The sequence below is a fragment of the Falco punctatus genome, assembly GCF_963210335.1.
Source record: "Falco punctatus genome assembly, chromosome: 6".
Lineage (NCBI taxonomy): Eukaryota > Metazoa > Chordata > Aves > Falconiformes > Falconidae > Falco > Falco punctatus.
The window spans coordinates 77,008,403-77,034,386 of NC_137585.1; the positions used below are offsets into that span (position 1 = coordinate 77,008,403).

The following is a 25,984-nucleotide window of genomic DNA, read 5'->3' on the forward strand; positions in this document are numbered from 1 at the left end:
TCCGTGCAGAGGGACTGGGCTGTGAGGTCACTTGAGATTATGTGTTACAGTTAAGTCATTTAAACCAGATATTCTAAATAAGGGAAAGCTTAAAACACAAGTGCTTTCCTAACTGTAAGGAAAACACAGCAACAGACAATACCAATCCAGCTTGAAGCTGTTTTCCTGGCCACAATGCCAAAAGTGAAACTGACAGTGAAATAAAAAGGTAGGGAGGGAGGGAAATGGAAAAAAATCCAACATTGTATTTCATACCTGCCAATTGCTTCCTCTGAATCAGAATATCTGTGTTCATGCTGAAGGGCTGAAACCTTTTTCCATCTGTCAGGAGATAGCAAACTCCAGAAGAGACTTTATGCTCTTTAGACTCTTCTGGAAGTTGTCCCTCCTCATCAGACTGCTGCTGCTATAGTTGATAGAAATCCTACTGTTTAAAGATAACAAGAGATACTTCTAAATTGGAGGAGTTTGAGATTCAGTTTATTTTCTTCCAGCAATGGGAGTCACTTGACCAAAGAGGCAGGGAAAGGACAACGAAAAGGATACTGGCATGAAAAATCTCAGCTATAATCAGCTGACTCCAGCTTGATTACAGAGGAGGAACTAAACTCTCTATTTGGCAAATGGATCACAGAGCAAGTCTTTTCTAAAGCTTTTTGCTGAGTCTGCCAATTGGTAGCTAGACAGTACAGCAGATTTAACCAGCAATGGCTAACAAGTGAACCAAAACTAACCATGCCTGAACTATCACCCCTGGGATTTGCCTACTGTATCTAAATACTGAGAGAAAAAGGTTTATTTACAATGAAGAGCACAATGCGTAGCAGAGAACTGCTCAAGTAGTTTCGAGTGACAGCAAGAAATGAAGGGTCACAAAGCACAGGATGAGGCAGACATATCCCAACAGAACACTCGAGGAAATCTGCAGGTCCAAATGCTACAACCTTATTACCCCTCCTTTCTTCCTCCCTAGCCCCAAATGCTTTGATTTCCCAGGTTGCTTAAGGTCTGAAAAACAAGTAATTCAAGAAAAACAATAGTTCAAAACCAAATTTCACTGTGATAGGTATTACTTATCAGAGAACTCTAGCAGTTTTAGTTATTATTTCTCCTTACATTTCAGATTCCTAAATGGCAATTGCCTAAAAGGTGGCAGCAGTGGAAGTTAGAGGTTTATAGTCTTTCTCCACTGTTTCATCTTAGGACATGAAGTTTATTCTCAATGTTAGTGGATAACATGTTTTGGAAGGTGTAACATTCGGCAAACAAAACCAGAAAGATATCTTCAGCTGTACAGTATTTGCAGGTCTCCTGTATGGTATTTATCTTGGAATACATACTAAATGAGGACAGCAGCACAAGCACTAGAAGGGAAAGGGCTCAATTACTGTAAACAACCAGGAGCAAAAGACTATTAAACATTCAACAAGTCAAATCAACCAAAGGTTTAGAAGTTTTCACCTCTTATCTACTGTAACAAAATTAGGTCAACACTCCCCTCCTTCCCCCGCTAAGCCCCATCAAACTAGGGAAGACCATAAATGCAAAACCACTGCACTACCTCACTGTCCTGTTGAAAGTCTCAGTTGATAGAAGGTTTGAAGAAAGACACCCAATATATTTCCCCTTCCTGGGGGCCACTGCCACAGCAAATTTCAGCCTGTAACTTCCAAGTAAATTGGCTGCCTGTCTGTCAAGCACATACACGTGAACTGCAGTTATAAACTTCCTGCTACATTACTGCTCCCCCCACCTCAAGGTATCAATCCTAGCCAGGAACCTGATTAGCAACAGACCGTGAAAGACTTTCAGAGAACTTCAGAGGTGGCGCTTGCAAAAAGACAGTGAAATTTTATGTCCTGAAGGCCCCAGAGCAAAGCATGGCAGCTGGCATCAGGCCTCATGTGTTACGGCTGCGGTCGTACCACAGATCAGATACACAAATTCTATTTCTGCTCTTCCTCCCTTTCAAAACATTCCTGGCTTACCTTTGGCTTCAACCTGGTATTAATCTATGGCTGAATTACAGTGTAGGCATAGAGACCAGGCACGCTGCGTAATATAAGCTTGAGTCTTTCAGCAACTGCTTCCTAGAATAGGCTGCTCTCGTCCTGCAAATACAGCATGTATTGCTGCACCCAGATGCAGCCTCGTAGATTCAGTATATTGAAATAGGCTTACAGAATCTGCTTTTGCAAGCAACCCTGATTCATCCTGTATCAGGGATCTCTCTCTCTTTTTAATTATTTTATACCAGGTTACCAGGCACAAATCTTCCATCCCCCCCCCCCCCTTTGGTTAACCGTAAAATTATTAAATACTGTAGTGATATGGACTACTTTTGTATGACTTCTGTCTTCTTCATAATTACCTGTCAAAATCTGTTACACAGCGAGTTTAACACAAATTATTCTATACTGCTTTTGTATTTTAATTAAATATAAAGCAATACTGGTCAGATACCTCAGGACATTTTCATCTTCACAGAAATCAGAGCTCATTTAACAGCCAAATTTAGAGAGCTAACACATCTATCACATACCACTGGTTTCAGGTAAATAAGTAGGTTTTCTTTTTTCCCCTGAAAACTCTGGTGTTACTTAGATTTCATAGTTATAACCATTTAAAAAATAATGTAATGGAGATACAGAACTTTCAGTTTTTCTCCTTCTAAGTTCATTAGTACAAATAGAGGGAGGCTGTAATCCATGCACACAGCAAATAATTCAGCTGTAATTCATACTACAGCATAGCAGAGGTAAAGCAGTAATGCTGACATTAAACCTGATACTATATAGCCCTTAGAGATTGCAGGTAATCCCTCTCCCTCTTTTCCTCTGAGAGAAATCAAATATATGTAAAGAATAGTTCAGTATCATGAAAGTACTCATTTCCTTTTCATTTAAACGTACATATCTAGAACCATATCAAAGCTTCCAAAAGCAAATGCTCAACAATTGCCTTGTTCTTTATTTGAAAAGCTCTATGGAATATATATAAAAGAGTCCATAAAAAAGTTGACAGCTTCTAATTCAAGAGTCAGCAGTTTCCCATTACAGTGGCACACTGTGTTTAAACTGCTTTGCTACCACTGTCATGTTATTAATCAAATTAAAGAAACACCATGTGAATTATATAATTCTAAACTACTACCTATTACCAATGTAATCAGATGCAGTTTGCACTATTTTTTGTTTACCACATTCTCACTTGTAAAATGTATGTGGCAGAGCAAAACATAGGACATACAAACACATACTACGCATAAGGGAGAAAACATGGTAACTTCTTTGCATATATGGGTCTAGCTAACTTTCTAGTTAGATCTCGCTAATTAGTTTGTGAGCTTAGCATCTGCTCTCAAGTTAAAGATCTTTGCAGTAATTTGTGTAGTTTCTGCATATAAAAATAAAAATCACAGACTGTATTAGATTCTAAGACTGTAAGCAACACGAGCTATCCTATTTGCACAACAACATGCCAATATAGTTGGGGGGAAAAAAAATAAGTCACAGTACAGATAAGCAAGGGTCAAAGTTCTGGTTATGCTTTAAGTTCCAGTATTGGCACTTCCTGTTCTAAAATACTAAAACCAAAGCTAAAGTAATGGATGACTATTCTTGCCCCCTTCATATATGTACTTCTGATTTGCTTGCTTACGTTATTATAAACTACTAGGCCGGATTTAAAAGGTCTTCACTCCACAGGAGGCATTGCCACAGGCAGGCGGCAGGCCGGCCAGCGCTGCACTTAGCCTTCCTGCACCAAGCTCGGCCCAGGAGAAACCTCCCGGTGCAGGGCGGGAGCCACAGCGGTACCCTCGGCGGTACCCTCGCACCCTTCCGCCTCTCGCCTCGCCTGGGTAAGACTCTTGCTGCCAACCCCAGCCACCTGCCTGCGCATTACGCAGCTATCTACAAGTGCGGGTGTTCCCCTCCAGGAACACTCGTGCCCTATAGCCCCGTGCGGCTCCTACAGCAGCTTTCTCGAGCCGCGGGTCCCCAGCGGCAACAAACCCACCCGGGGTCTGGGGCGGCCCACGCTGACGCTCACCCCCCCCCCCCGCGCAGCGCCCTGCCCCGGTGCACGGCCCCGCAGCTCCCCCTCCCGGGCCCGCCGCCCGCCCGCGCTCCGGAAACAAGAGGCGTTACTTAATGACGCATGCTCCCGCGAGGCTCTTTTTTAAATTTTTTTTTTTTTTTTGACGTCCCTGTTCAACTCGACGAGCAGGAAAACCTCGGGATTGGCACAGCAAATGCAAAAATTTTCGTCGTGAAACCCCCGTTTCATTTATCCCTTCATTCTTCGCCTGAAAAGTTGTCAAACTCCGCAGGGAGTTTAGGCGGGCTTACAGAAAGCAAGCCCTTCGAGCAGATGACGAGCCCACCATACCACAGCTTCAGCCACTCCAGTAGGGTTACGTGCTCCGTCTGCCTCTCTCAGAATCTAGCACTTGCTAAAATCCATGGAATAATGCATGGTAACCGGTAATAAAAAATTCAGCTTCTGAGATTCTGATTATCTTTGATTTTTACCCAGCGGTGTCCAAGCAGACCCAGAACTAAGATCCTGTTACAGTCAGCTCCTGGGTAAACACTAAGCTCTTTATCACCTATTTTTCTTCATAAAAGTACTCCACACTCACACAGATTTCCAAGCTGTGGTGTCACCACCCAAAATAAAAAGCTACATCAGCAAGCTGAGCTCTGCAGCAGCACAACTCCGTGTGTTAAAGCAGCCCTCAGGCAGCCGACTGCTGCGGGAAATGGTGGGTTCCCCAGTAGCTGGAAATCCTTCAGCATCACTCTCAAGATGTGGAATGGAAGTGTGTTTAAGCCTTACCCGATGCCATTACAACAAACTTGTTTCAACCACATTTGAAAGGGCAGCCCCTCGGCTCCCCCCACAAACACGCAACATCTCTCGCAGCTGAGCAGTTGTTGGCTTGTCCACTAAAACCAGCCAAACTCAACAGTTTGCAGGACACCAGCATAGGACCCAAGTTTAAACGCAAATTTATTCTCACAGCTGTGTCCAACATGAAGCATACCAACAAATATAAGCTCAAATCATAAGGTACTTACAAATGTTTTAGGATTAAATTCTGTACATTTGCACATGTGCGTGGAGCAGTGTTCCCCAGGAAATTAAGCTGGAAGATGTTCTCTAGAGTGCTGCATTCCCTGGCTGTGCACCCTCCCTGACTCCGCTGGGATCCCAGTAGAGCAGGAATGGCCCCAATTTATTCCAGTTTCTTTTTTAATCACAAAATCCTCTGCCTGAGGCCTTGGAAGAAGAGAGAAAGCGGATGGGGAGTGTGAAAACATGGAACCAGCACTGTCAAAAATTAGTTACGGTAAGCAAGCTCTTCAGTGGGCACTGCGGGTCCTCCTGGCAGCAGTTTTAATAGGGTAGAAGACATGCTGACCCAACTGGACCTAAAATAAAGCCCAGAAATTTAGCCAACAGATCTTTGAAGGTACATAATCTGTTGGTTTGTGTTTTGTTTGGGGTTTTTTGTTGTTGTTGTTTGTTTGTTTTTTTTAATTTAATTTGAACATGAGGCTTGAAGTAAAAAATAAAACAGATTGTATGTTTGGGGCATAAGCACACATAAGCAAAATTATCCTGAGTCCTTCCCCAGGATTTCTGTGTAAGAAAGTATACACTACAGGTATACATGCCTCACAGAAGAGGCAATCACTGAAGCAAAAAAATAATGAAACAAAACAACATACTGAAGCAGAAATAAGCAGAAGAGAAACAAGTAATAGGTACAGAAATAACAGCTAAGTAATAGCAACATGTAAATAAATAATAAGACAAATAGTTAAAAGTTTAAAACTGACTTGAAAAAAAATCCAGCAAAACTTTATGCCCATAAAAAGCTCCAGCAAAGCTGGCTAGGATGTTAGACACTGCTAATACCTATTTGTGCATCTCAGGTTCATGCCTGTGGAGTATGCTGTAACACATAATCCTGGGGATCCACAGGATTGCAAGGCTGCTGCAAAGTGAGTGCTGACTGCTGCCTCACATGAGTACATGATAAAGGTCATTATCGTGGGTCTTGAATGGCCATTAAGTCATTGTGTGGTTCTGAATGTTTAAAATATAACAAAGGGTAATGCTAAAGAAGGGTTAACTTCTTAAACAAAAAAACATACCAGAATTGGGGGTGGGGGGTGGGGGGGTGGGGGGTGTATGCATAGAACCATGCAAACAACCTGGCAGAAGTAAATTCAAAATAATCCTTTTGCTATCTGAAAATAAAAATGCATCTTCTGAAAAGCAAAGCTAACATTAGCTTTTGTTTAAGGTACAATTAGGATATTGACCGTTTTCTCTGTCTTAATATAAGGCATCTCAAGTGATCCATCAATAGATTGCCTGAACTAAATGTTTCAGGAAGTGATAACCAACGCTTTCATTTTCAATCTAAAAAAAAGGAACTTATCAACAGTATCAGAAAGCTTATTTAAATAGAAGAGGACTTCACAGTTGAGATGAAGACCACAGATGAATGTGTTACTTATAGATTATATAGAACCTTATAGATTAACTTCTTGTAAATAGTTTTCTTCATACAATACGATGCTAACAGAGACAGTTTGTGCTAATGATAGACAAGTTCTGCAGTCAATCATACAGAGAAAATATTGCACAGTAATTAATTATTTTCTAACTCTAGAATCTTAATACGTAAGTTTTAGATACAGAACACAATCTGGAAAAAGGTGGAGAACAAAACAAACCAACAGAAGTACAATTCATTGTAGGTAATATGGGGGGTGGGGTAGGTGGGAAGGATTTTTTGGGTAAAGGATCACTCTCTTTGCTCATCTCACAGGCTTTAATTAAGTGACTAAGAAATAAGGAGCAGCTAATAGCGATTCCTTTGTAACCTGCTTTTTTTCAGGCTATGAATGTGGCTCTGGTAATAGTAGTACTACATAAAAACATCAAGGAGACTGCCTATTTATGTCTTGATATAGACATTAACTTACCTGATGTCAGCACCGAGTTAGTCTTAAAAACACCCTGATATCCTATCTTGAAAAGATCTAATTTCTGTAGTTAGTTGTGGACTGATGGAGCTGGGTTTGTCCACACTGAAAAAATCAAGTGATACGCCAGCAGCACTTTATAGCAACTTTTGTGTGCTGTGCATCAGAAGAATATTCTGACAGAATTTTCAATAGAAGGTTCCAAATATAAATATTAAGTGCTTTCCTGATGGACACTGGCACTATCAGACAGCTTGCACATTTAAGCTACTTGAACCTGGGAACATTTCTTAGTACCCAGTACACGGAGACTGCCTAGTCTGGAATGCGTTCTGGGACTAAAACTTTAAAATGCAGAAACAAGAGTCCAATCTGCTGGGAGTATACATGTTTCTTGCTAAAGCTGTGTGGGCCTAAAATAGTGCCAAATTTAATTTTGTTTTCTCATACTGCTAGGTAGGTCAACATGCAGGGGTCTTTTTCCCCACCTAGAAACAAGGCTACAGCTTCAGCAATTCAGCACCAGCAAAAACAACAGAACAGACTTCAGGCAAAAAATCTAACCTGACAGAGAAACAAAATACCAGTACATATATATTTGAGTAGCAGCTGTATGAAGTCTTTCTGGGTTTTCTGTAATTGCATATTAAACCCATTCTGAGCCCCAAATCAGGTTTATGTTTCAATGCCACGGATATTTCAACACCAAAGGACAGAAGAGGGGTGTCAAGAGAAGTGCAAGTCAGAGCACTGGGGAAAGCCAAAATTGTACTGGTTTTGCCTGCAGAGATAATTTCAGAAGAGTCTCTTAAAACTCCGCAGATGGCTGGGTAAAAAGTACCAATAGATATTTCATCTAAACCATATTTAGCAGGAAACAGGAGAGGGCCCCCTGATTTCTATGAATTCCAAGGATCCTGACTCAACAACTCCAACAGGTCAAGTATCTGATCCAGTTTCAGAAACGTGCTCTGTGAAGTTCTTTGTGGCCTATAAAACACCCCTGCTACTCTTAAAGCATCATAGACCTTCATAAATAAATCAAACAACTGTTGTTATACTGAGGAAAAGTACAAAGCCTGACTAATAAGTGCTGCTTGACAGATACTCAGTTATGCTTAGGTTACCCTACAGATCAGACTGATGCCTCAGCAGCCCTGAATTTTCACAGCAGCTGCTCCAGAAAGGCCATGGCATTCTAGCTTCTCGTTTAACCTCTTGGAAATGAAAAGCAATGAACAGAGGTTTAACTGAGGAGTGCCTTAGTTCTGCACAGTTCACTCCTAAATCCATAAATTAGACTATTATTTCTAGGAAATCCTAGAAGGCCTGAGATATATCCATACCCTAGATACTCCATGTGTTTCTGCTTGCCCAATCCATGCATCTGAGATCTGCCCGTATTTCAAGCAAGGAAGCTACTCCAGTCCCTTTCACTTGATAGCAGTCAGTCCTTGCATGAGGTTTGCCCCATCCTTCCCATACAGAGATGTATGACACACATAGTTCTCTCCATTTTCATTCTTCATCCAGGTCAAGGTGGTGTTGCCCATTTAGATGTCAATACTCATACAAGTGACATTTTAAAAATAGCTTCAAATACTGTAACAGCGTAAGAAAAGACAAGCTACCATCTTCTTTCTTAGGAAAAACATAATCTTTTCTGAAAATGCTTATTTAATGTCTAGCATTTCTAGAAAGAAATCTAGGATTTCTCTTTCTTGGTCATGATTCCTAGGGCTTCCTTACAGATAAGTTTCCCTTATTAAAAATAAAGCATTGTAACAACAAAGTTAAGAACAAAATTTTGTTTCCATTTTGAGTTGAAGTTTTCTTGCTTTAAAACTTTTAACCTAAATTATCTAAGCAAGTTGAACTATCAAGAAGTGATCACACTGTACACTATTAATTCTAGCTACGTTTTGGAAAGACAATCACATAAAACCCATTCCTTGTTCTCAATTGCTTATAAATGATGCTATCAAACATTTGGGCACCTCACCCGTGCCATGGAGCTCAGCAGTAAAACCACAAGTGCAGCATCACACTTACATGCTTCTAGGACAGCTGATGAAACTAATCCAACAAGGAACAAACATTCCTTCTCCAACACTTAAATCTGCAATTCTTCAAGCAAGCTCATGGAGACAACAGATCCTTCAGTACTTCTATCATACAACTTTTTTCCACTGCTCTATTCTGAAAGCTTTTGAATATTTTTAAAGAAGTTTTACATGGTAAATGATACACAATGAGGTAATGAATGCACAAATAAAATATGCAAAAATAGTATTTCTTACGGGAGCAATGCTGCTGTACATTGTAGTGCTTTCCTTAAGTTTAGTACTTTTGTCCTCATACACATATTGCTTCCTTAAGGTGTTACATGGAAAAGGTCTCAAATGTATCCTTTAATCACTTAACAGAAACGAGCAAATTTGTTGCTTGATGTGTGCAGTGCTGCATACATCTTCACAAGCACCCCATTGTTAACATTTTCGCTGTGAAATTCCACAATCCTAGGTCCTAGGTGCTATCTCTTAATGACTTAAATCAACTAATTGTTTTATTTCAGTTAGTCTTTTACTCTCACATTAGATTTAGTGATATAGATTTAAATTAAATTCACTTAATTTTCAGGTCCTGTGGGCATGCATGGTTTGACAGTACTGCAAAAATCTACTGCAAGTTGCACAGAAGTTGATTTAAACCATGAAACCAGTATTTAATTGTTTGCTGACATGTACCTCAATATTGACTTATGAAAAATAGTCCAGAGTGGATTTATCTGTACATACAAAAGTACACTCAGAAAACATTTTAAAGACACCTGCATGCATGGAAGGAATACAGGTTTTATTATGATATTTTAATTCCTGAATCACAAATCAAAGCTTTTTTTCCATTATTTGCTCTGTGACTACATGTACCACCTCAGACTTACAGAATTTTTTTCCCACATAATGGTTATTATAAAATTTTACTTTTATGATTAAAAAATACATTTTAGAAGTTTTAAACATAAAAATGTCCTAACTTCTTTTGTTCTGATCCCCAGCCTTTGTGTCATTAAATACATTTGCTCAGATATTATACAATAAAAGCAATCCATAAGTAAAATTCATAAGGTTCTTGCGCAAACTTGTATTCAATCTGTTAGCTCTTCCCTCCTGAATTTAGTGCTGCAGAAGGCAATGTCCTGGTTACACAGTCCAGCAGTCCTCCCCATTTTCCCCCATTTAATTCTAATTTTCTATAATTTACAACTTTTACTGTAATCCTATTCAGTCAGCATATGTGGAGTTTTAGAGTTGCCTTTCTGGACTTCCTGTGTCTTTTTATAATATTAACAGGGTTACTCCACACATTAAAATTTACTCCCTACCACATCTCCCTTTAGGGCTGTGAATTCCTGTTAGAGATGAGCATGCCTTTTTGGGGAAAAAACAGCACACAACCACCAATTCTTAGATACATCAACAGTCTGTAGACACCAACTACCAAAACCCCCACCCCTCAAATCCAAACAGCATAGCCCTGAAAAATAACACTTTCAGATTAAGTCAAACAGTAATTCTTTCATCTTCAAGGTCAGGTGTCCTTTTCAAAAGATACGCTTTTAAGATTGTAGTTTAGATAAGACAGGCAGAGCTGATTTAATAATTAATTGCTGCTGCTGTTGCCTCTGTAAGTGCTACTCAACCATGCATTCTCCCTGCTTTTTCCTTGCACTGTCTCTGGCATTCACTGCCACCCTGCTGGGTGAGCTTAGCTTGCTAAACCAGCTGAAAACTAACCAAAGAAAGGGAGGAAAGGTGTGTAACAACAAGAAAAAAAATAATCAAAGTAAATAGCTTTCTCCTTTTATTCAATAGCAAGTTGAATAGTGTCACTACAGGGCAAGATGAGCAGTGGAAGCACTGCAGGTCAGGAAGAGGACCCCAAGACCGGGTAGGAAGGGTGAGATGAGAAGGGTGGGTTCTGCCACCTATGCAGCAGCATGCTATTAGATTAATTCAGGTGCCCATTAGATGCCCAATGAGCGACAACCTGGCACAGTGATAGCCAACAGAGCTGTAAAAAGGGCACTGATGACACCAACAGAGAAAACATCCTGGAGAGCTAATAACATTGTAAAGCTGCTGAAGGTTTTGCTGCTGTCAAAGCAGGTTCTTGCTTATTTTACAAGGACCGCTGCTGTCACTCGGTGATCAATCCTTGCTGGAGAAGAGCATCACTGCACCTTGTGACCTGGTGCTGCTCTCACAGCTGAGCCTCCAACCCGTACTGCCTTCTTCCAATCTACCAACGTTTACCATTGACACTCAACAGTTTATTCCCGCAAAACATCACTGACTGCTGTCCTCTTTATAACAATGTTATTTTGGGAAACAATGGCAAGCGCTGACAGTCTGGCATCAATCGTCTGATACTTACTTGCACCACACTGGCTGGTCTTAACTAGCTGCCTTCAGTAATGGCCTTCATACAGAGGAGAGGACATGACAAATGTGGGAAGAGTAAGTAACTAGTCATACAGTAATATTCTGTGAAATGTAAAGAACTGGATACAAAAGGAGAAAAACTCTTAATTCATTGTGTATCACCACAAAACAGTGTGCTTCATTTTCAAGAATAAAACACTAGAATAACTTAGAGCTGCTGAGCCTACTGGACACGCAGACCTATGCCATCAGTGACTTTTACATATCTAAAAAAAGACTATTAGAGAAGTAATACAGAGGCACAGGGAATTTGTTATAACGCTTCTATACTCAGTGCACCTTGCTAGACTTGGGACTCAATACTAGTAACATTAGTACCTTACTTGTGAGACCAATACATTTAATTCCAAAAAAAAATCTAATCCTGCCACTGAAAATTCTCTAGAACTTAAACTTTACAATAAAAACATTTTGTATTTTTAATTTGCCCCAAAATTTTCAAATAAAAGATGAATTGGAAATATAAGTTGCACTGTTTATCCTCTCTCAATTAATTAAAAGAACACTTTTTTAGTTAAATTGAGAGTTTAAAAAAAATAAATCCCACTACATTAAAACTAAGTTCCACGTCAAAAGAAAGTTTCACTATACTAAAACCAGTAAGTCAGCATGGAATACATAAAACTAGGTTACTGGTCAAAAGAAAAACCAGCATGAAAGACAGTGTAAGACTGCTAGGTGTGAAGATCTAAATGTTCATTTGTACCACAAGTGAAGAGATATTGCATTTCTTGCCAACACTACATGAATATTCCACACATTAAGGAAAGAGATCAATTCAAGCAACAAACTTCAGGAAGCCTTTTGATAATGTAAGAATAGATGGATTGCAATCAAAGCTAAAAAGGAAACTGCTACAATATGAGAACTTTGCTGTTAAGTGGCTACACCACATTAATAAAAACACAACATCACTGCAGTTAATCTTTTACTTTAGATTAATATCAACTAAGACAAAACATATTTTAATGTAGGTTATATTTCAAAATTGTGTAGTCATTTTTGCCATCAATACAATCTAATGTTTCTAGGAATGCAAGTTATTTTTATTAGGCAGCCAGCTGCAGACACTGTTGGAACTACTTAAGTTTCAGAAAAACTGGGAAAGTTACCATTCATATGCTTTCAAAAGCTTCCCAAACATGTGAATGGAAGCTGTGTTTGAATGGCAAAAGTCAAACAGTTTTGAAACTAAAGGAAATAAGTAGTGATTTATTTGCAATGTATCTTTTTATTCCACATAAACCTGCTTATGCTTAGTGACCAAGATCTGGTCCACGCCTACAAGAAGGTACTACTGCAATGGTGTATTATGAAATAATCTTTAAAAAATGAACCATGAGCAACTGCTTTAAAGAATTACTTTCATGCACGCAGTGTAGAGAAGGCAACAATGACTAATGGGGAGAGGCACTGTTCACCCAGCTGAGTCCCACAGTGTGGGGGAAGCACTGCATACCAAGGAATGCTTGCAGGGAAGGTAAAGCAGAGATACTCTTATATCGCGGTGAAAATACAAGGCAATAAAATAACTTGCTCAGCCTTTCCTCCTGTAGTATTTTTTTGTGTAATCAAAATAAGCTGCTAAATGTCAGTGTAATTATATGAAAATTCCCTTTGCTTTCACTTAGATAAAGCCAATATTGAATGACTACCTCACATATAGATGTCTATACTGTCTTCACCTAAAGACAGGTAAGCCTAGGTCTCCATGCTGTACCATGATAGCATGTGCAAAGCCCACATGATAAAATCTTACTTTTTGTAATAATACTGATTCCCAAGATTTCAGCATTCATCCCTTTTACAGAGAAATCAACACACAAAAGTTACTTTAGGCCACAGCACAGCTTCCTATACAATACTCAGCATAGCTATCATTCTTCAATTTACACAAATTATTAATTACTACAGCTCCACCCAGCAACACTTCTTATGCATATTTCTGAATGATCTAATTAAACTTCTTGTTCTTAGTTAAAAAAGCAGAGCTTAGTTTTTGCAAATAGGCATACTTTATTTTTTAGTCAACAAAAATAGACAATGTAAGTTATCTTCAAGTGATTTGAATCAGACACTTAATACACTCAACTGCAGTCTCTAAGGTAGCATCAGCTACCTACAAAAAGTAGCACCAGCTAACATTACGGTGACCACACCTGAGTGTGCAAGGAACAGCACTAGCGCAGCAATGTGGCCACTCAACTTTATTAAATCTTAGAAAACTTAATGTAAATTCTTGGCAAAAATTTTGCAGACTCAGAGCCCCAAAACCATTTCTCCCGAAGACCGCCAGTATACATCTTGCTAACCAAGTGGATCTCAAAGAAGCCAGCTATACCTGCGCAATGTAACATGCTTGTGCTCTATCTGTGGTCCTACTTCAGCTTGGAGGGTTGAATTATTTAAGAACAAACTGACCTTCCCCAAACTAACCATTAAATGGAACTTTTTAAAAAACAATTGGGACTGATCTGTGTGGTTCAGCTGAAGCTGAGCTTTAAAGTGAAGCATAATAGAAAAATGAGGATGGCAAAGCTTAACTGGTAAAACCAGCTTAGGTCAATAGCGATGCTGTCTCACCAGGTGTAAAGGTCTTATGTGAATTGCACTAACAAAAAAGAATCCTAATTTGGGGCAGGGGTGGGAAGCTGGGTGAAATAGTCTTTAAATGCCCAGCACAATTTGCAACACAAACACCGAGGAGCCAGCAGCTTCCTCTTTGAATGAAGCAAGGGTCTGACCCCTTCCTGTGTCACAACTCCCCATGCTTACTTAATATTTTTTGTACTGGCAGTAAAACAAACATCAATTCTATAAGCTTCACAGACACATGGGTATCAAACAAAAGACACCATATTGGTATTACACCCAATTTTAGAAGAGACAGAAGACTTATTTGAAGGAGCACCTTCAGATCTTTGTTGTCTGGACTGCCCAGTAAGTTTACTTGTGATGAAATAGCTTATAACTTATATTTTATAAATTAACTTACATTTTTAAAGCAGATGCTATACAGCCACATAAGAACAAAAAATGACGACTCTACATTTACAAAAAAAATACAAGACGACCATAAAGAAAATGCTACTTTGGCATCCAATGTAACTCCAAAGGCATGCTTTACAAAGCTGAGTTAAGCCACACTTTATGCATTAATTTCCTTCACAGACATTAAATGCACAGGTCAGATCTTCAGTTAGCTGACTCTTATACAGACACACACAGAAGTTTCAGATGATTATGTTAATTGGAACTAAGAAGGATGTAATACCTTTTCAAGAAGATTTTCTCATAAAAGAGGTTTCAAAAAAATGAAAGTACTAGCAGACCCCTCAAAATCCTGTTTGGGTAGATCTGAGTGGAGTACAGTTTGTATTTGCCAAAGCTAAAGAAGGAAAGGCTGCATAGTAAAGGTGTGATAGGCTGCAGCAGCAGAGACTACTTTTGTTAGATCATGAACACATCAAAGCATCACTTGTTTTACTTGCTTAACAGTTGATATTATGCAACTTTGACTACAGAGAGTCAGAGCTGGCGTATGTACATTGTCTTGCCATTAATCAGGACTTTCCAACAGATATTCTAACTTTCCTTAAGCATTAAAGAAAATAATTACATTGTTTTCTCTTTTTTCTGTTGTATCTATGTTTTGGGGGAAAAAAACAACAAACCCAAAACAAAAAAAATTCCAACCAATCCAACCATACATTAAATGTCAAAATTAAAAAAAACCCAAACAACTCAAAATAAGACACAAGACAATTCTACTAAAATGACTTTAAACAAAAACAGCTTAAAAGCTGAAAACCTTTTTTTATAAAATGGAACTATGGAACAAAAAAAATCAACGAATAATGAATGGTTAAAATAAAATCTCGCACCCAGCTAGCTGAATTTAAGTGTTCAGTGGAATGTATTTGTTTCTATAGCTCTCTTGAAACCGTGACGCTTGAAGCTTTATGTACCATTTAGTTGAACTTTGCTTCATCTCAGTGAGACTAACTAGAATTATCACATCCATACCTACGTGTTAAAAAACAAAACCAAATCTAAGTTGCCTGCTTAAACAGTGCTTCTGGTGCAAATGCTGGCAACAACTTTCTAATTCCTTCATATAACTGCATCACATGATAAGCAACTGGAAATAAACTTGTCCTAGCACAGGGGCTACTGAGTAACTTGAATCCCTCTCTGCGGATGAAAGCAAAGCAGAAGAGACCGAAGCCAACTTTGCCAGGTTTCACTGACACAGATCTCAGAAACGCAAGGGAGAAAGGCACTCCCCCTTTTCCTGCTTGCATTTCCGAATCTGCCTTTGTATTCTGACTTTTCATCACACGAAGAACAAACAGGATACTCACAGGTTCAAAATGACTGGGCATCCTCAAATTTAGGAAGAAGCAACAATTCAGGTTTGTTCCCTTATGCCTCTCTACAACCATTTGCTTCAAGTGCTAAGAGAGAATCACAATGGGAAGGCAGAGAAGCATGTGGATAAAACTGGCACAAAGTGTTGAAAAGTAATGACCTCAGAGCATGCACAGGCAGGATCTTCATTTCGCCCATGCTAACTGTAAGATACAATCTTTTCAGCTGTTTCCAAGATCCCCAAAATTGGGGAATGACTGAATAGGTAACATAGTGATCTCAAAACTACTAATGCCTGTGAGACATGGTAGTCCACTATTTGTGGTTTTGTTTCTCTAGTTTATAAAAACAAAATGAAAGCTGTGAACATAGCATGGACCGGATATGAAAATATCCCAACCTGCCTCTCTTCCTAGTTCCCTTAAATAACCCCCAAACCCTGCAAAGCATGTCCCTCACTGCAACACTGCCACTGACCTTTCATTCTTGCCCCTTTTCAAATAGAAAGACAGGCTAATTTTGATCTGATTTATTCCCAGTCTGCCCGATAAGGCTTATGGAACAGTAGGGATCTGCGCCGTGGAAGAGAAAAAAAAACCCCAAACATTCCAGTTCTTCCCAAGTCTAATAAACAGACACTAGACTAAGTTTTCATGACTCCCAGGACTCCAAGCTAGGAAATACAAACTGTTACACTGGGGTTGTAACATCCTCCTTCTGCCCTTGGGGGAAAAATATAAAGGGTTGGGTTTTCTGGTTTGTGTCTGCATCCCCAGCCCCACCCCACCCTGCCCTCCCCCCACGCCGTTTTTTACCTCTTTGCAAGGAAAAAAAACCCTGACCTTGAGAGGTAAAATGTTACGGGACATCTGAGGTATTATCATGTCATGTATTAAGGAATATTTAACTCAGTGCGTGCACAGTCTACAGCTCTCCACAGCCACCAGACCTACTGGACATGAGCTGTGCAGCAATGAGAAAGACAAACCATAAGGGAACACTCAGGCTTTGTCAACCAACCTACTGCTGGGAACTGCTGTCTGAGCATCATGACTGTCCTCAAAATTATTTTATATTCAGAACACATCAGTAGTTATAACTGATCCAACAAATAGAGGAGCTGGTATTACTATGGCTCTTCCCCGCCCCCCCCCCCCCCAAACTATCAATTTACAATTCTCTGACAATTCTGTGGCTGGCTTTACTTCTTTTATATGACCAGCTACTTTGGCTTGGTTCAGAGAGTGGATTTGTTTTTAAAATTCTGACTGACAAAATACTATGTATTTGTAAATTTTTTTTATTAAAAAGCCATTTAAATGTTATGACCACTTCCCTGATTAAAGCACTCAACTTTCTGTAATCAATCTGAACCCAAATCTTCCCCTCTGCAGAAGACAGCCCTGACTACGAGGGCAAAGTATTATAAAGGGTGTTGACGGTGATTGCTCTCCCTCCCTCCCAATGAAATTATTTCAACCTTTTATAAATACACTTCCTGAACCAAAGATTGGATCCCAAGTGAACATTTTATTTGTCAGAGTTAGGGATACACTCTCTCTTAGTCTGAGCAACAGCTATTTAGTTATTTTAAGCAAAATATAAACATGAAAAAGAGAGAAGCAGTCACTGTGGACTTGAACTTGTGTCTTCCAGTAGCAAAAGCACCAACTCCCTCAGCCTGCAAGTAACTCTGGGCCTCTCTCAATCCTTTCCATTTTTTCCCATATAAAACACACTGGAGAAGCAGGCAAAGCCTTGCAAGAAGAGCTGTTCCATCACTCCCTGTCAGATGAAACACCCCAGTTTCCATTAGCATTTATTAATGGAAAGAACCATACTGTCCACATGGGTGACTACAAACACCCATCAACACTGGTAGCCTTCTTAAGGTGCTCTTGATTCAACTCCCCTCAGATTAGGTAAGAAAAGGGTAAAGAGGATGTCCCACATTGCATATTAACTGTTCTAATCTCCACACTAGTGGCTAAAGGATCAGAAATCATTTTACAGACCTAGACTTAAATATCTTCTGGTTTTTTTCTTCAGTGTCCTAAAAGAAAGATTTTAACCTCAGGCCAAGTACAACATTTCACCTCTAGAGGCATGAAATTTATTTTGATAAGAAAATGAGAGAAAAATTTATAACACTAAAGTCATTTCTTTAACATGAAAAACCTGTGTGTCTTCTTCTTCAGCAAGATATAGAAAAAAAAAATCCCGTATTTTCCAAATGCATCTACCCAGGAAATGGCAATGAACCACTCCCTAGTAGTCATTCTAGAATTAAGGCTACAATTGCGTTCAGGGTGCAACGGATTGATCAGCTGATATATATGTATACATACAGAAATGCACATAGACACATATGTGTAAATAAAGCTTTGTTTCTTTTCTAGTCCTGACAAAAGTGACCTTCATGGTCCAGAAGCTCCAGAGGACTTTGAACAGGGGCAGAGGAGGCTGCAAAGTGGTTTGACAGAGCCAGACCATCTGTATTCATTCAGGAGCTCCCCAGAAGTCACAGATGCAGTTACTAAGCTGTTAAAAAGAAAGCAAAGCCTCCCACTGAAAACCACCTTGAACCTAAAGATCAGAAGGCTACGTGGACATCTGTGGGAGCACAAACAAATAGAGTAGCAAGTTTGCAGTGTATCCAAGCCAGAGGGGTAGAAGCCCTAAGAAGGAACCAAGTTAGTGTACATACAGGTATGTACAATGTATTGGGGGAAAGTCAGTGTAGTTTTGTGGAAGACATACGAGTCACAAACACCCTGGAAAGCATAAAGCGATGTGTGGACAAGGGACAAGGGAAAATCCAACTGACACAGTCTGTGAGACAGGAAGGAGAGTTGCAACCCCCACCCAAAGGCTAAGAAACTACTTACAGAGCAAGGAAAAGAGGATAAAAATGGTCCTCAAAGAGAATTTCAGCAGTGGCATGCAGCAAGAGACTGCATTAGCGCCTGAACTATTCAACATATTCAGAAGTGATCCAAAAAAGAAAGCGATGGGTGAGAGAACAAGATCTTTGGTATATAATTACTCAAGAGTACTAAAGATGAAAATCAATAGATTGCAAAGAGACCTAACATTACTGAATGGTGTAATAAAATAGTAAATGAAATTCAATGTACAGAAATGTAAAGTGACAGACATGGAAGAAAACAATCTTGACTTTACATACAAAATGATGATCTCTGAATTATTCTTACACGGTAATGAGAAACTGGTCTTGTAACAGTTCTATAAAGTTATCATCTCAATCATCTCTAGTGGTCACAAAGGCAAACCAAATGTTAGGCAAAGAATATAGCACATCATACCACTGCTCCCCTCCTTTCAAAAATGGTTTAGAAGAGTTGGGCAAGAGACAAAAATACATAGCAAAGACATGGAGAGTCTCTGCAAGAGTGACAATTAGACAGATTTGAACTTGTCAAACTGGATGTGTGACTACAGAGGAGGGTTATGATGCACATTTATTATGAAGGTGGACAGGAAATGATTGATTGTTGCTGGTTCAAGAACAAACCAAAAAAAGAGGTATTTTGTCACACAGCATATAGCTGAGTTTTGAGAATCCTTTCCATAGGACCCCACAGCTCTCAAGTTTCCATTATGTTAAAAAAAACACCACTGAGTCAACAACGACAAACACCAGACTTTTCAAGGTTCCATTTTTTTGCTGTACCATTTCTATACCCATCTTACTAATCACACAGTTCTGCACTGTGCTCTTCTCCACAGCCTTAACTGTCTGGTCCTGACTATGCCTTTCCTGCCCATACAGAAATGCTGAAAAGCTTTACTGCTCAGTTCACCATTCCCACTAAATGCACCTGGCATTAGACAGTGACAAAAATATTTATTTAAACAGCAAACTAATCCTTTGTTGTCCTAGTCAAATTCAAAAGCATTATTTTTACTCATACCTTACAATTTTCATCTACCTATAGTCACAGAATTGAGAAACACCTGTCCTTAGACTCATTTGGACATACATAACACTACTGCAAGCTTAAAGTACATGTGAGGATGCATCAGTCTGCACCGTTCACGCAATCTGATCACCATCAAACACACACTAAAGCAACCTGAAACACCTATAATCAATGTAGACCTTTTAAGTATTGTTGGCCAACCACTGGCCCATGTTTCAGCTTGCACAGATGTATTCCTGCTTCAGTATTTTGAGGTAAAAGCGGCACCAAAAATGAGACTCCTCCCTGCCAATCTTTCTTCTAACAAATTAAATTAAAAAATAGAAACAATTATTCAATCACCGATCTCAAACCTGAAACTACATTTAAAAAAATATTAAAACTCTCTAGTTACACAATTAGGAAAGCACAACATTGATGATATACTCATGAAAAGAATACTTTATACAACACAGGGAACAAATAGAAAGCAGGCTTATCAAATGATACATTAATGCTTGCACATTTCTCATATGCAATGCTTGATATTTTATGTAAGTATGGTATTAGTTATACTTCACTAGTTGCAGAGCAGATGCTAGGCATGATAAGAGTATTTCACAGAAACAAGAAGCCTGTCCAAAAAAAAAAAAAAAAAAAGGGGGGGGGGGCGGGGAATGTTAACCGGGAACATTTTCTTTTGATTAGTGTTCTGGGAAATAACAGCATTACTAGTCTCACAAACATAAATAGCTAATGAGGCAAGTTACGTGCATTTTATTTAGGCATCTTAAGAATAGCGAGGTTTTGGTGCAGGAAGCTAAATCAAGTATTTGAAATTGAATCGATATCAAGATATACACACAGTGAGGTGAGCAAGTTGCCCATTATCATCTGCCTAACATTTTAAACAGTTCTTTCATTACATCTTGTAAAATATAGTTTCCTTAATCTATCTAGATGAATGCAAAAAAATGTTATTTTGAAAACAGAAGCCTACAGTGTATCTAACCTATCTGTAATAATAAAATATATTTTAGAACAAGGCCTAATTCAATATTTTAGCATTTAATGTGACAATTATTACATTAGTATCACCAGTTAAATAGAATAGCAATAAGCTATATTAAGGTAATTATATGAATCACTACAGGACTGTGAAATGGGAAACACACAGAGCTTCAGCTATATTTGAAATGATGAGAATTTTAAGTACAGTATTTTATGCATGCAAATAAAATGTTTTGAATAGGTTTGGCACTAGTCAGGTACTAGGTTGTGTACTGCTATTACAATGAAATAAACAGAACTCACTAGATTTTAAACATGCAGCTGTAACAAACATACTTGCATACTAGACGAAAAAAAATCATATTAAAATAAAGAAGAAGGAATATTTTAAAAATTAAGGTGGTGTACAAAATCTGGGATAAATATTATTACTTAAAATTGTGGAATAATACCTAAAACAGATTTGCCAGCCTTGTACTAGCTAGCTTATAACAGTTGAGATTCCCCTCTACTAAAATATAAGGGATTTTAAAAATACTAAATAAAAAAATTATTTCTTCATGGAAGGCATTTAATGTCACTACTTCCAACCTGAAAAAAACATAAGGCTCTTGAACTACAGCTCGGTCTTTACCTCAGTTGGTCTCTATTGCACCTCTGTGAAACAGAACATATGACTATCCTATTATCTTCCTGTATTGTCCAGGGACTTTTGTCTTCCCAACTGCACCCAAGTGGCCTGCAGATATTAGAAAAGCAACAGAAACATTGTTGGAAAGCAGGTTTTGAGACTATCAGAACTAGTACTTCCGGAAAATAGCAAACTGCCACTCCAGTCTTCTTTCCGCACACCATTGTACATAGGTAGCTAATCTTGGCAGCCGTGAGGGCCAGCACTATGTTCTGTGGTCATCCAACCTCCTCCCAGGCCCAGTTCTCCAGCTTTCAAGGGAGCTCTGAATGCACCTTCAGCCCCACCTGCCACCTCACATGCAGACTCGGCAACCGCAACTCATGGCAGAGAAGACATTCACCTGCTGGAGAAGACACTAACCAAAAATTGCTGCTGTCCCCTTTGCGAAAAGCCAACAGTCAATGGGACAAGAATCAACTTTATAAGCCAGCTTATAGCAAAAATCTTAGTACAAGGAGAGTAGGAAATTCCTAAACTTGTAATACGCTTTGCAAGAAATTGCTAGTCAGTTACACAGTAGAAATTGCAACAGTCAGAAAATGAACAACCCAAAATGTTTAGACAGCTACCCAAAGTCACGGTCAATGGGCAGGGCTATATTCAGACAAGCCGTCTACAGACTTGGAGTGGAACCTATGATCTTCAGTAGTGACTAATCCAAATGTTAATTACCTTCTGTAACACATGCAGAGTGAAACACTGCACCACCAAAAAACCCTACATCCCACCCTCAAAAACCCCACCACATCTTCCTTGCCTGATCACATGCAGGATAAACAAAGAGATAACAGAGAGAAGAGACTTGCTCTTAACACTACCATACTTTTCAATACAGCAAAGAAGCAATTACTACTTATTAGGGCCTTTGGCAAATTCAGATTCCACTTCAGATTTCTTTTCTTTACAGTGCATCACAATTTGACATAAAAAAGCATTTGTTCTTACTTATCTTTACTCACCAAAACACTTCCAAACAGTGAATTCAAGAAGCTCTTAAGTCTGTTTTGCACTTTATCTAGGAACAGGACTACAAAGTCTTTTTTAAAAATTATTTTTAAAAACATTCCTTCTCCAAGATGGAAGACATCCACCTTATTCAGACCAGGTAAGACAAGCTATGGAAAACCTCAAGTCAAATACTATTATTTTTAATTTTGCCAGATTTTTACATGTTATGATGGAAAATTTTCACTGTACCTTTCACTTCTCCCTCCCTATCACAATCCCCATCCCTCCACCAGTGAAGCAGCTGGAAGAATGATGCACTAAACGCAGCCCTGTAAATTATAGTATGTAGGAGATTAAAACTTAAGCCTAATGCTACAGCCAACCTTCAGCAGCTGAGTTCTATTAATGGACGCTCCTTAAAAGAAATCCTTACTGGTTGCTATTTAAAACTACATCTCTATTAAAAACTTGACTGAAAGAAATTACAAGTAATATGTATCCCTCATCAATGCCATGACAACAACACTCAGTTCAAGTACATACTGCATCATTTACCACAATTTATATGAAGTAAAAAAAAAAATACAAAAGGGTTCACTAATCAAATACTGTCAATGAATACACTATGCAAAAGAGATAAGCTAATTTATAATGATAGGAATTATCTATAAACTGGAACAATACACTTCCAGTGCACTGAAAAGCCTGGTGTCATTATTACTCTTTCAATCTACTTCCTATATCCATTTATTTAAATCAGCATTGTAAAATTACAGCACAGTCAAGGCACTGTAAAGGCACAACTTAACACATTTTCTTCTGTTAAATATTCACTGCTCCCCAATGCCCAATCCTTTAAGATTCAACGCTGCCAAAATATTGCTGCTTTCTCATTCAAAGCATCTTTTGAATGAAGAATTTTTCAATTGACACATCAATCTAGGATTAATTTTTGAACTGCAGTATTTATCTATGGGACGTTGTCAGCTTCCTACTTACACGAATCATTGACCTTCTAACTCTCCCTGTATCATATATATTTCTACATCTGAACTTCGCTGTTTTAGGTCTGTCACTGATGATGAATTAGTAACAACAAAGACGAAGCAGTTTAAGTAGTGGGATGAGAGTAGAAAACATTAAAAAAAGCCAACTCTATCAAATATCCTGCTACTTATTTCTAAGCAGGCAGGTCAGTAAGTCTGAATGCAGCTCCACTTTTGATTCATATGCTAGACTAAGAAAAGAAAACACAATGAACTCCTCCTAGCCTTGTGAGATCTCAGCAACCTGCGGGTGAAGACACATTACATTTGCTGTTGCTCTAAGCAACAGCTGCACATTTTTCAGATCCTATCACACCCCATCCCTTGGTCCTGGTACTACTCCCTGTTTTAGCCTAGGTTATGGTGTGCCTGGTGGTTAGGATATTTTCCTCTCCTAGGGGGTGGAAGATGAGAGAATAGCTCCTATGTGGCAAGGCTACTCAATCCAAACCTCTTGCTTCCTGGACAAGTAATTACAGAGAAGGTAGGATTTTTTTTTTCTTTTCTTGAATGAACATGGCCTTGTAAAAGTATCTTTCACTGAGGTCTCTCCAAGGTACGTATCAAAAAAAAACCCTCAAGCTGTTTGCAGCCCTGGATGAACACAGTAGCCAACAATGAGGTGACCAACACTTTCTCACACACAAGCGGCTAAGATGGATTTTTATTTATTGCTTCATTTGAATCAAGTATTAAAATGCCAATTGATTACCTTTTATGAATCAAAGTGCTTTTTTGTATCTGGCCAGAGTCTACCAGCAGTTAGGATATAGCGCTGGTCTCTTCAAGGAGTAAACAAAGACATACTTTGCATTTCTGTACCTATCCAGAATCTCAAGAATTGCTGACAGTCTAAAAATATGACACTTCAAGAATATGTAGGGGAAAAGATTAATTCAAAGGAGTGCTGTTCTAGTTTTGCCTCTTCAAAGGTAATATTCATTCTACCTGGATTGTAGCAGCAATGTACTGAAGTTCTATGGGAATGGTGCAAAATATGGCTTGTGACTGCAGTTTCACAGTGACTGCCATTACACTGGGTTTGGAGAACTTGCAATGATATGGACACAACAGACCCACATAACCTGAATGTACAATTGCAGGAACTACAGCTTAGATTTTCATTGCAGATAGGAGACAAGAGGTTTACGCCACTGGCTGTACTTTGGTCTCAAGAAAAAGATTTCTGACAGAAAGATTGTAAAGCTGAAGGGAATTTTTTGTATGCTTTCAGCTACTAGGGGGTTCCAATTTAAAGTAATGGAAATGAAAGTTACAGACAAAATCAGTGTATCCTAGGCAATTACACAAGTAAAAATATACAAATAAGGTACATACAGAACATTCAATTACTTCTCCTCCCACCCCACCAAAAGAAAACTGGGATTCTTGTAAGTCTAGCTGGTACTATTTCCATATTTAACAAAAAGCAGGAGGAACAAGGGTAATTTTCATTATTCTAATTCTTTTATGCAGTGAAGCCTAACCATGTGACAACCAGAAAGTTATTCAATCAATAATGATATCATATAACAAGTTTTGACAAGGCTGTGAAAAATGAAAATCTCAGTAACAGAAGGAGAATCACTCAAAATGCCATTCTTTTGAAGGGCACAAGAGCACTCCCCCTGCTAAAAGGCCAAATGCAATGGATAAAATATTAACAATTACAGAATCCTGAACAGCTGTATTTAATAAAAAACAAGGCATTGAATAATTGAAAATAATATAAAAACTGAGACTAATCCATCAAATGTGACAGTGTTTCCTGTATCAAAATCCTTATGCAAAAAAAGATGCCAGCTAGTAATGTTCCAGCTAGCGTTAAGAAAGCAAATAATTCTTATTCATACAGTAAGCTCAGCCTTTTTGTCTTCATTCGTGGTTCATTAGATCGTAACATACAACCAGTACAATGTACAATACTTAGTCTGAGTGATTAAAAACATATAACCTCTCTTAGGAAACTTATTATGATATGAACATGAAAATAATTTATTTAGATTCTTCAGTACTCCATTGCTTTCTAGTTTGTTTTTCTTATAAATGATGCTTATACAGCCAAACAGAAGAATAAAAAGGAAATATCCTTTTCCAACCTTAATGAGAACACAAGGATGTCCATCCAAGGATTTATAACTCAGAAGTAATGAAAAACAAGTGTAGGTTTTTTTCTTTTTTTAAGGAATAAGAACTTCTACTTCTTAATTAGAAACCTGTTAGAATAACCTCAGAGACAGGCAGGATAGACAGCAATGAACCTCCAATAAATAAATCAGCAAAAGAAGAGATCTTCATGGTCATTTCTCCTTGACGAAGGAAATTTGTTCTCCTCTGCATGCTACAACTGCATCAAATGGGGATCTTAACTATTGAGTTCATTAAGATACCCTCCACAGTTTTGGAAACTGTTCCACAGTATGTTTGGAAACCTTCTTCGATGATTATACTGCAGTTATTGTTTAACCAAGCTGCATTA

At 38.6% G+C, this 25,984-nt stretch overlaps 1 protein-coding gene across 6 annotated transcripts in view; it reads right to left on the minus strand.

The window, feature by feature from the left end:
• ATXN7L1 (ataxin 7 like 1) overlaps nt 1–25,984 on the minus strand; it is a 117,169-nt gene that overhangs the window by 46,250 nt on the left and 44,935 nt on the right. Inside the window, exon 1 of one of the 6 annotated variants that reach the window (XM_080391927.1) lies at nt 256–396. The exons of the other annotated variants lie outside the window; for them this stretch is intronic. Coding sequence (XP_080248053.1) covers nt 256–295 — 40 coding nt within the window. The 5' untranslated portion in view covers nt 296–396. Of the gene's footprint in view, nt 1–255; nt 397–25,984 lie in introns of those variants that run through there. 6 annotated transcript variants of the gene reach the window in all.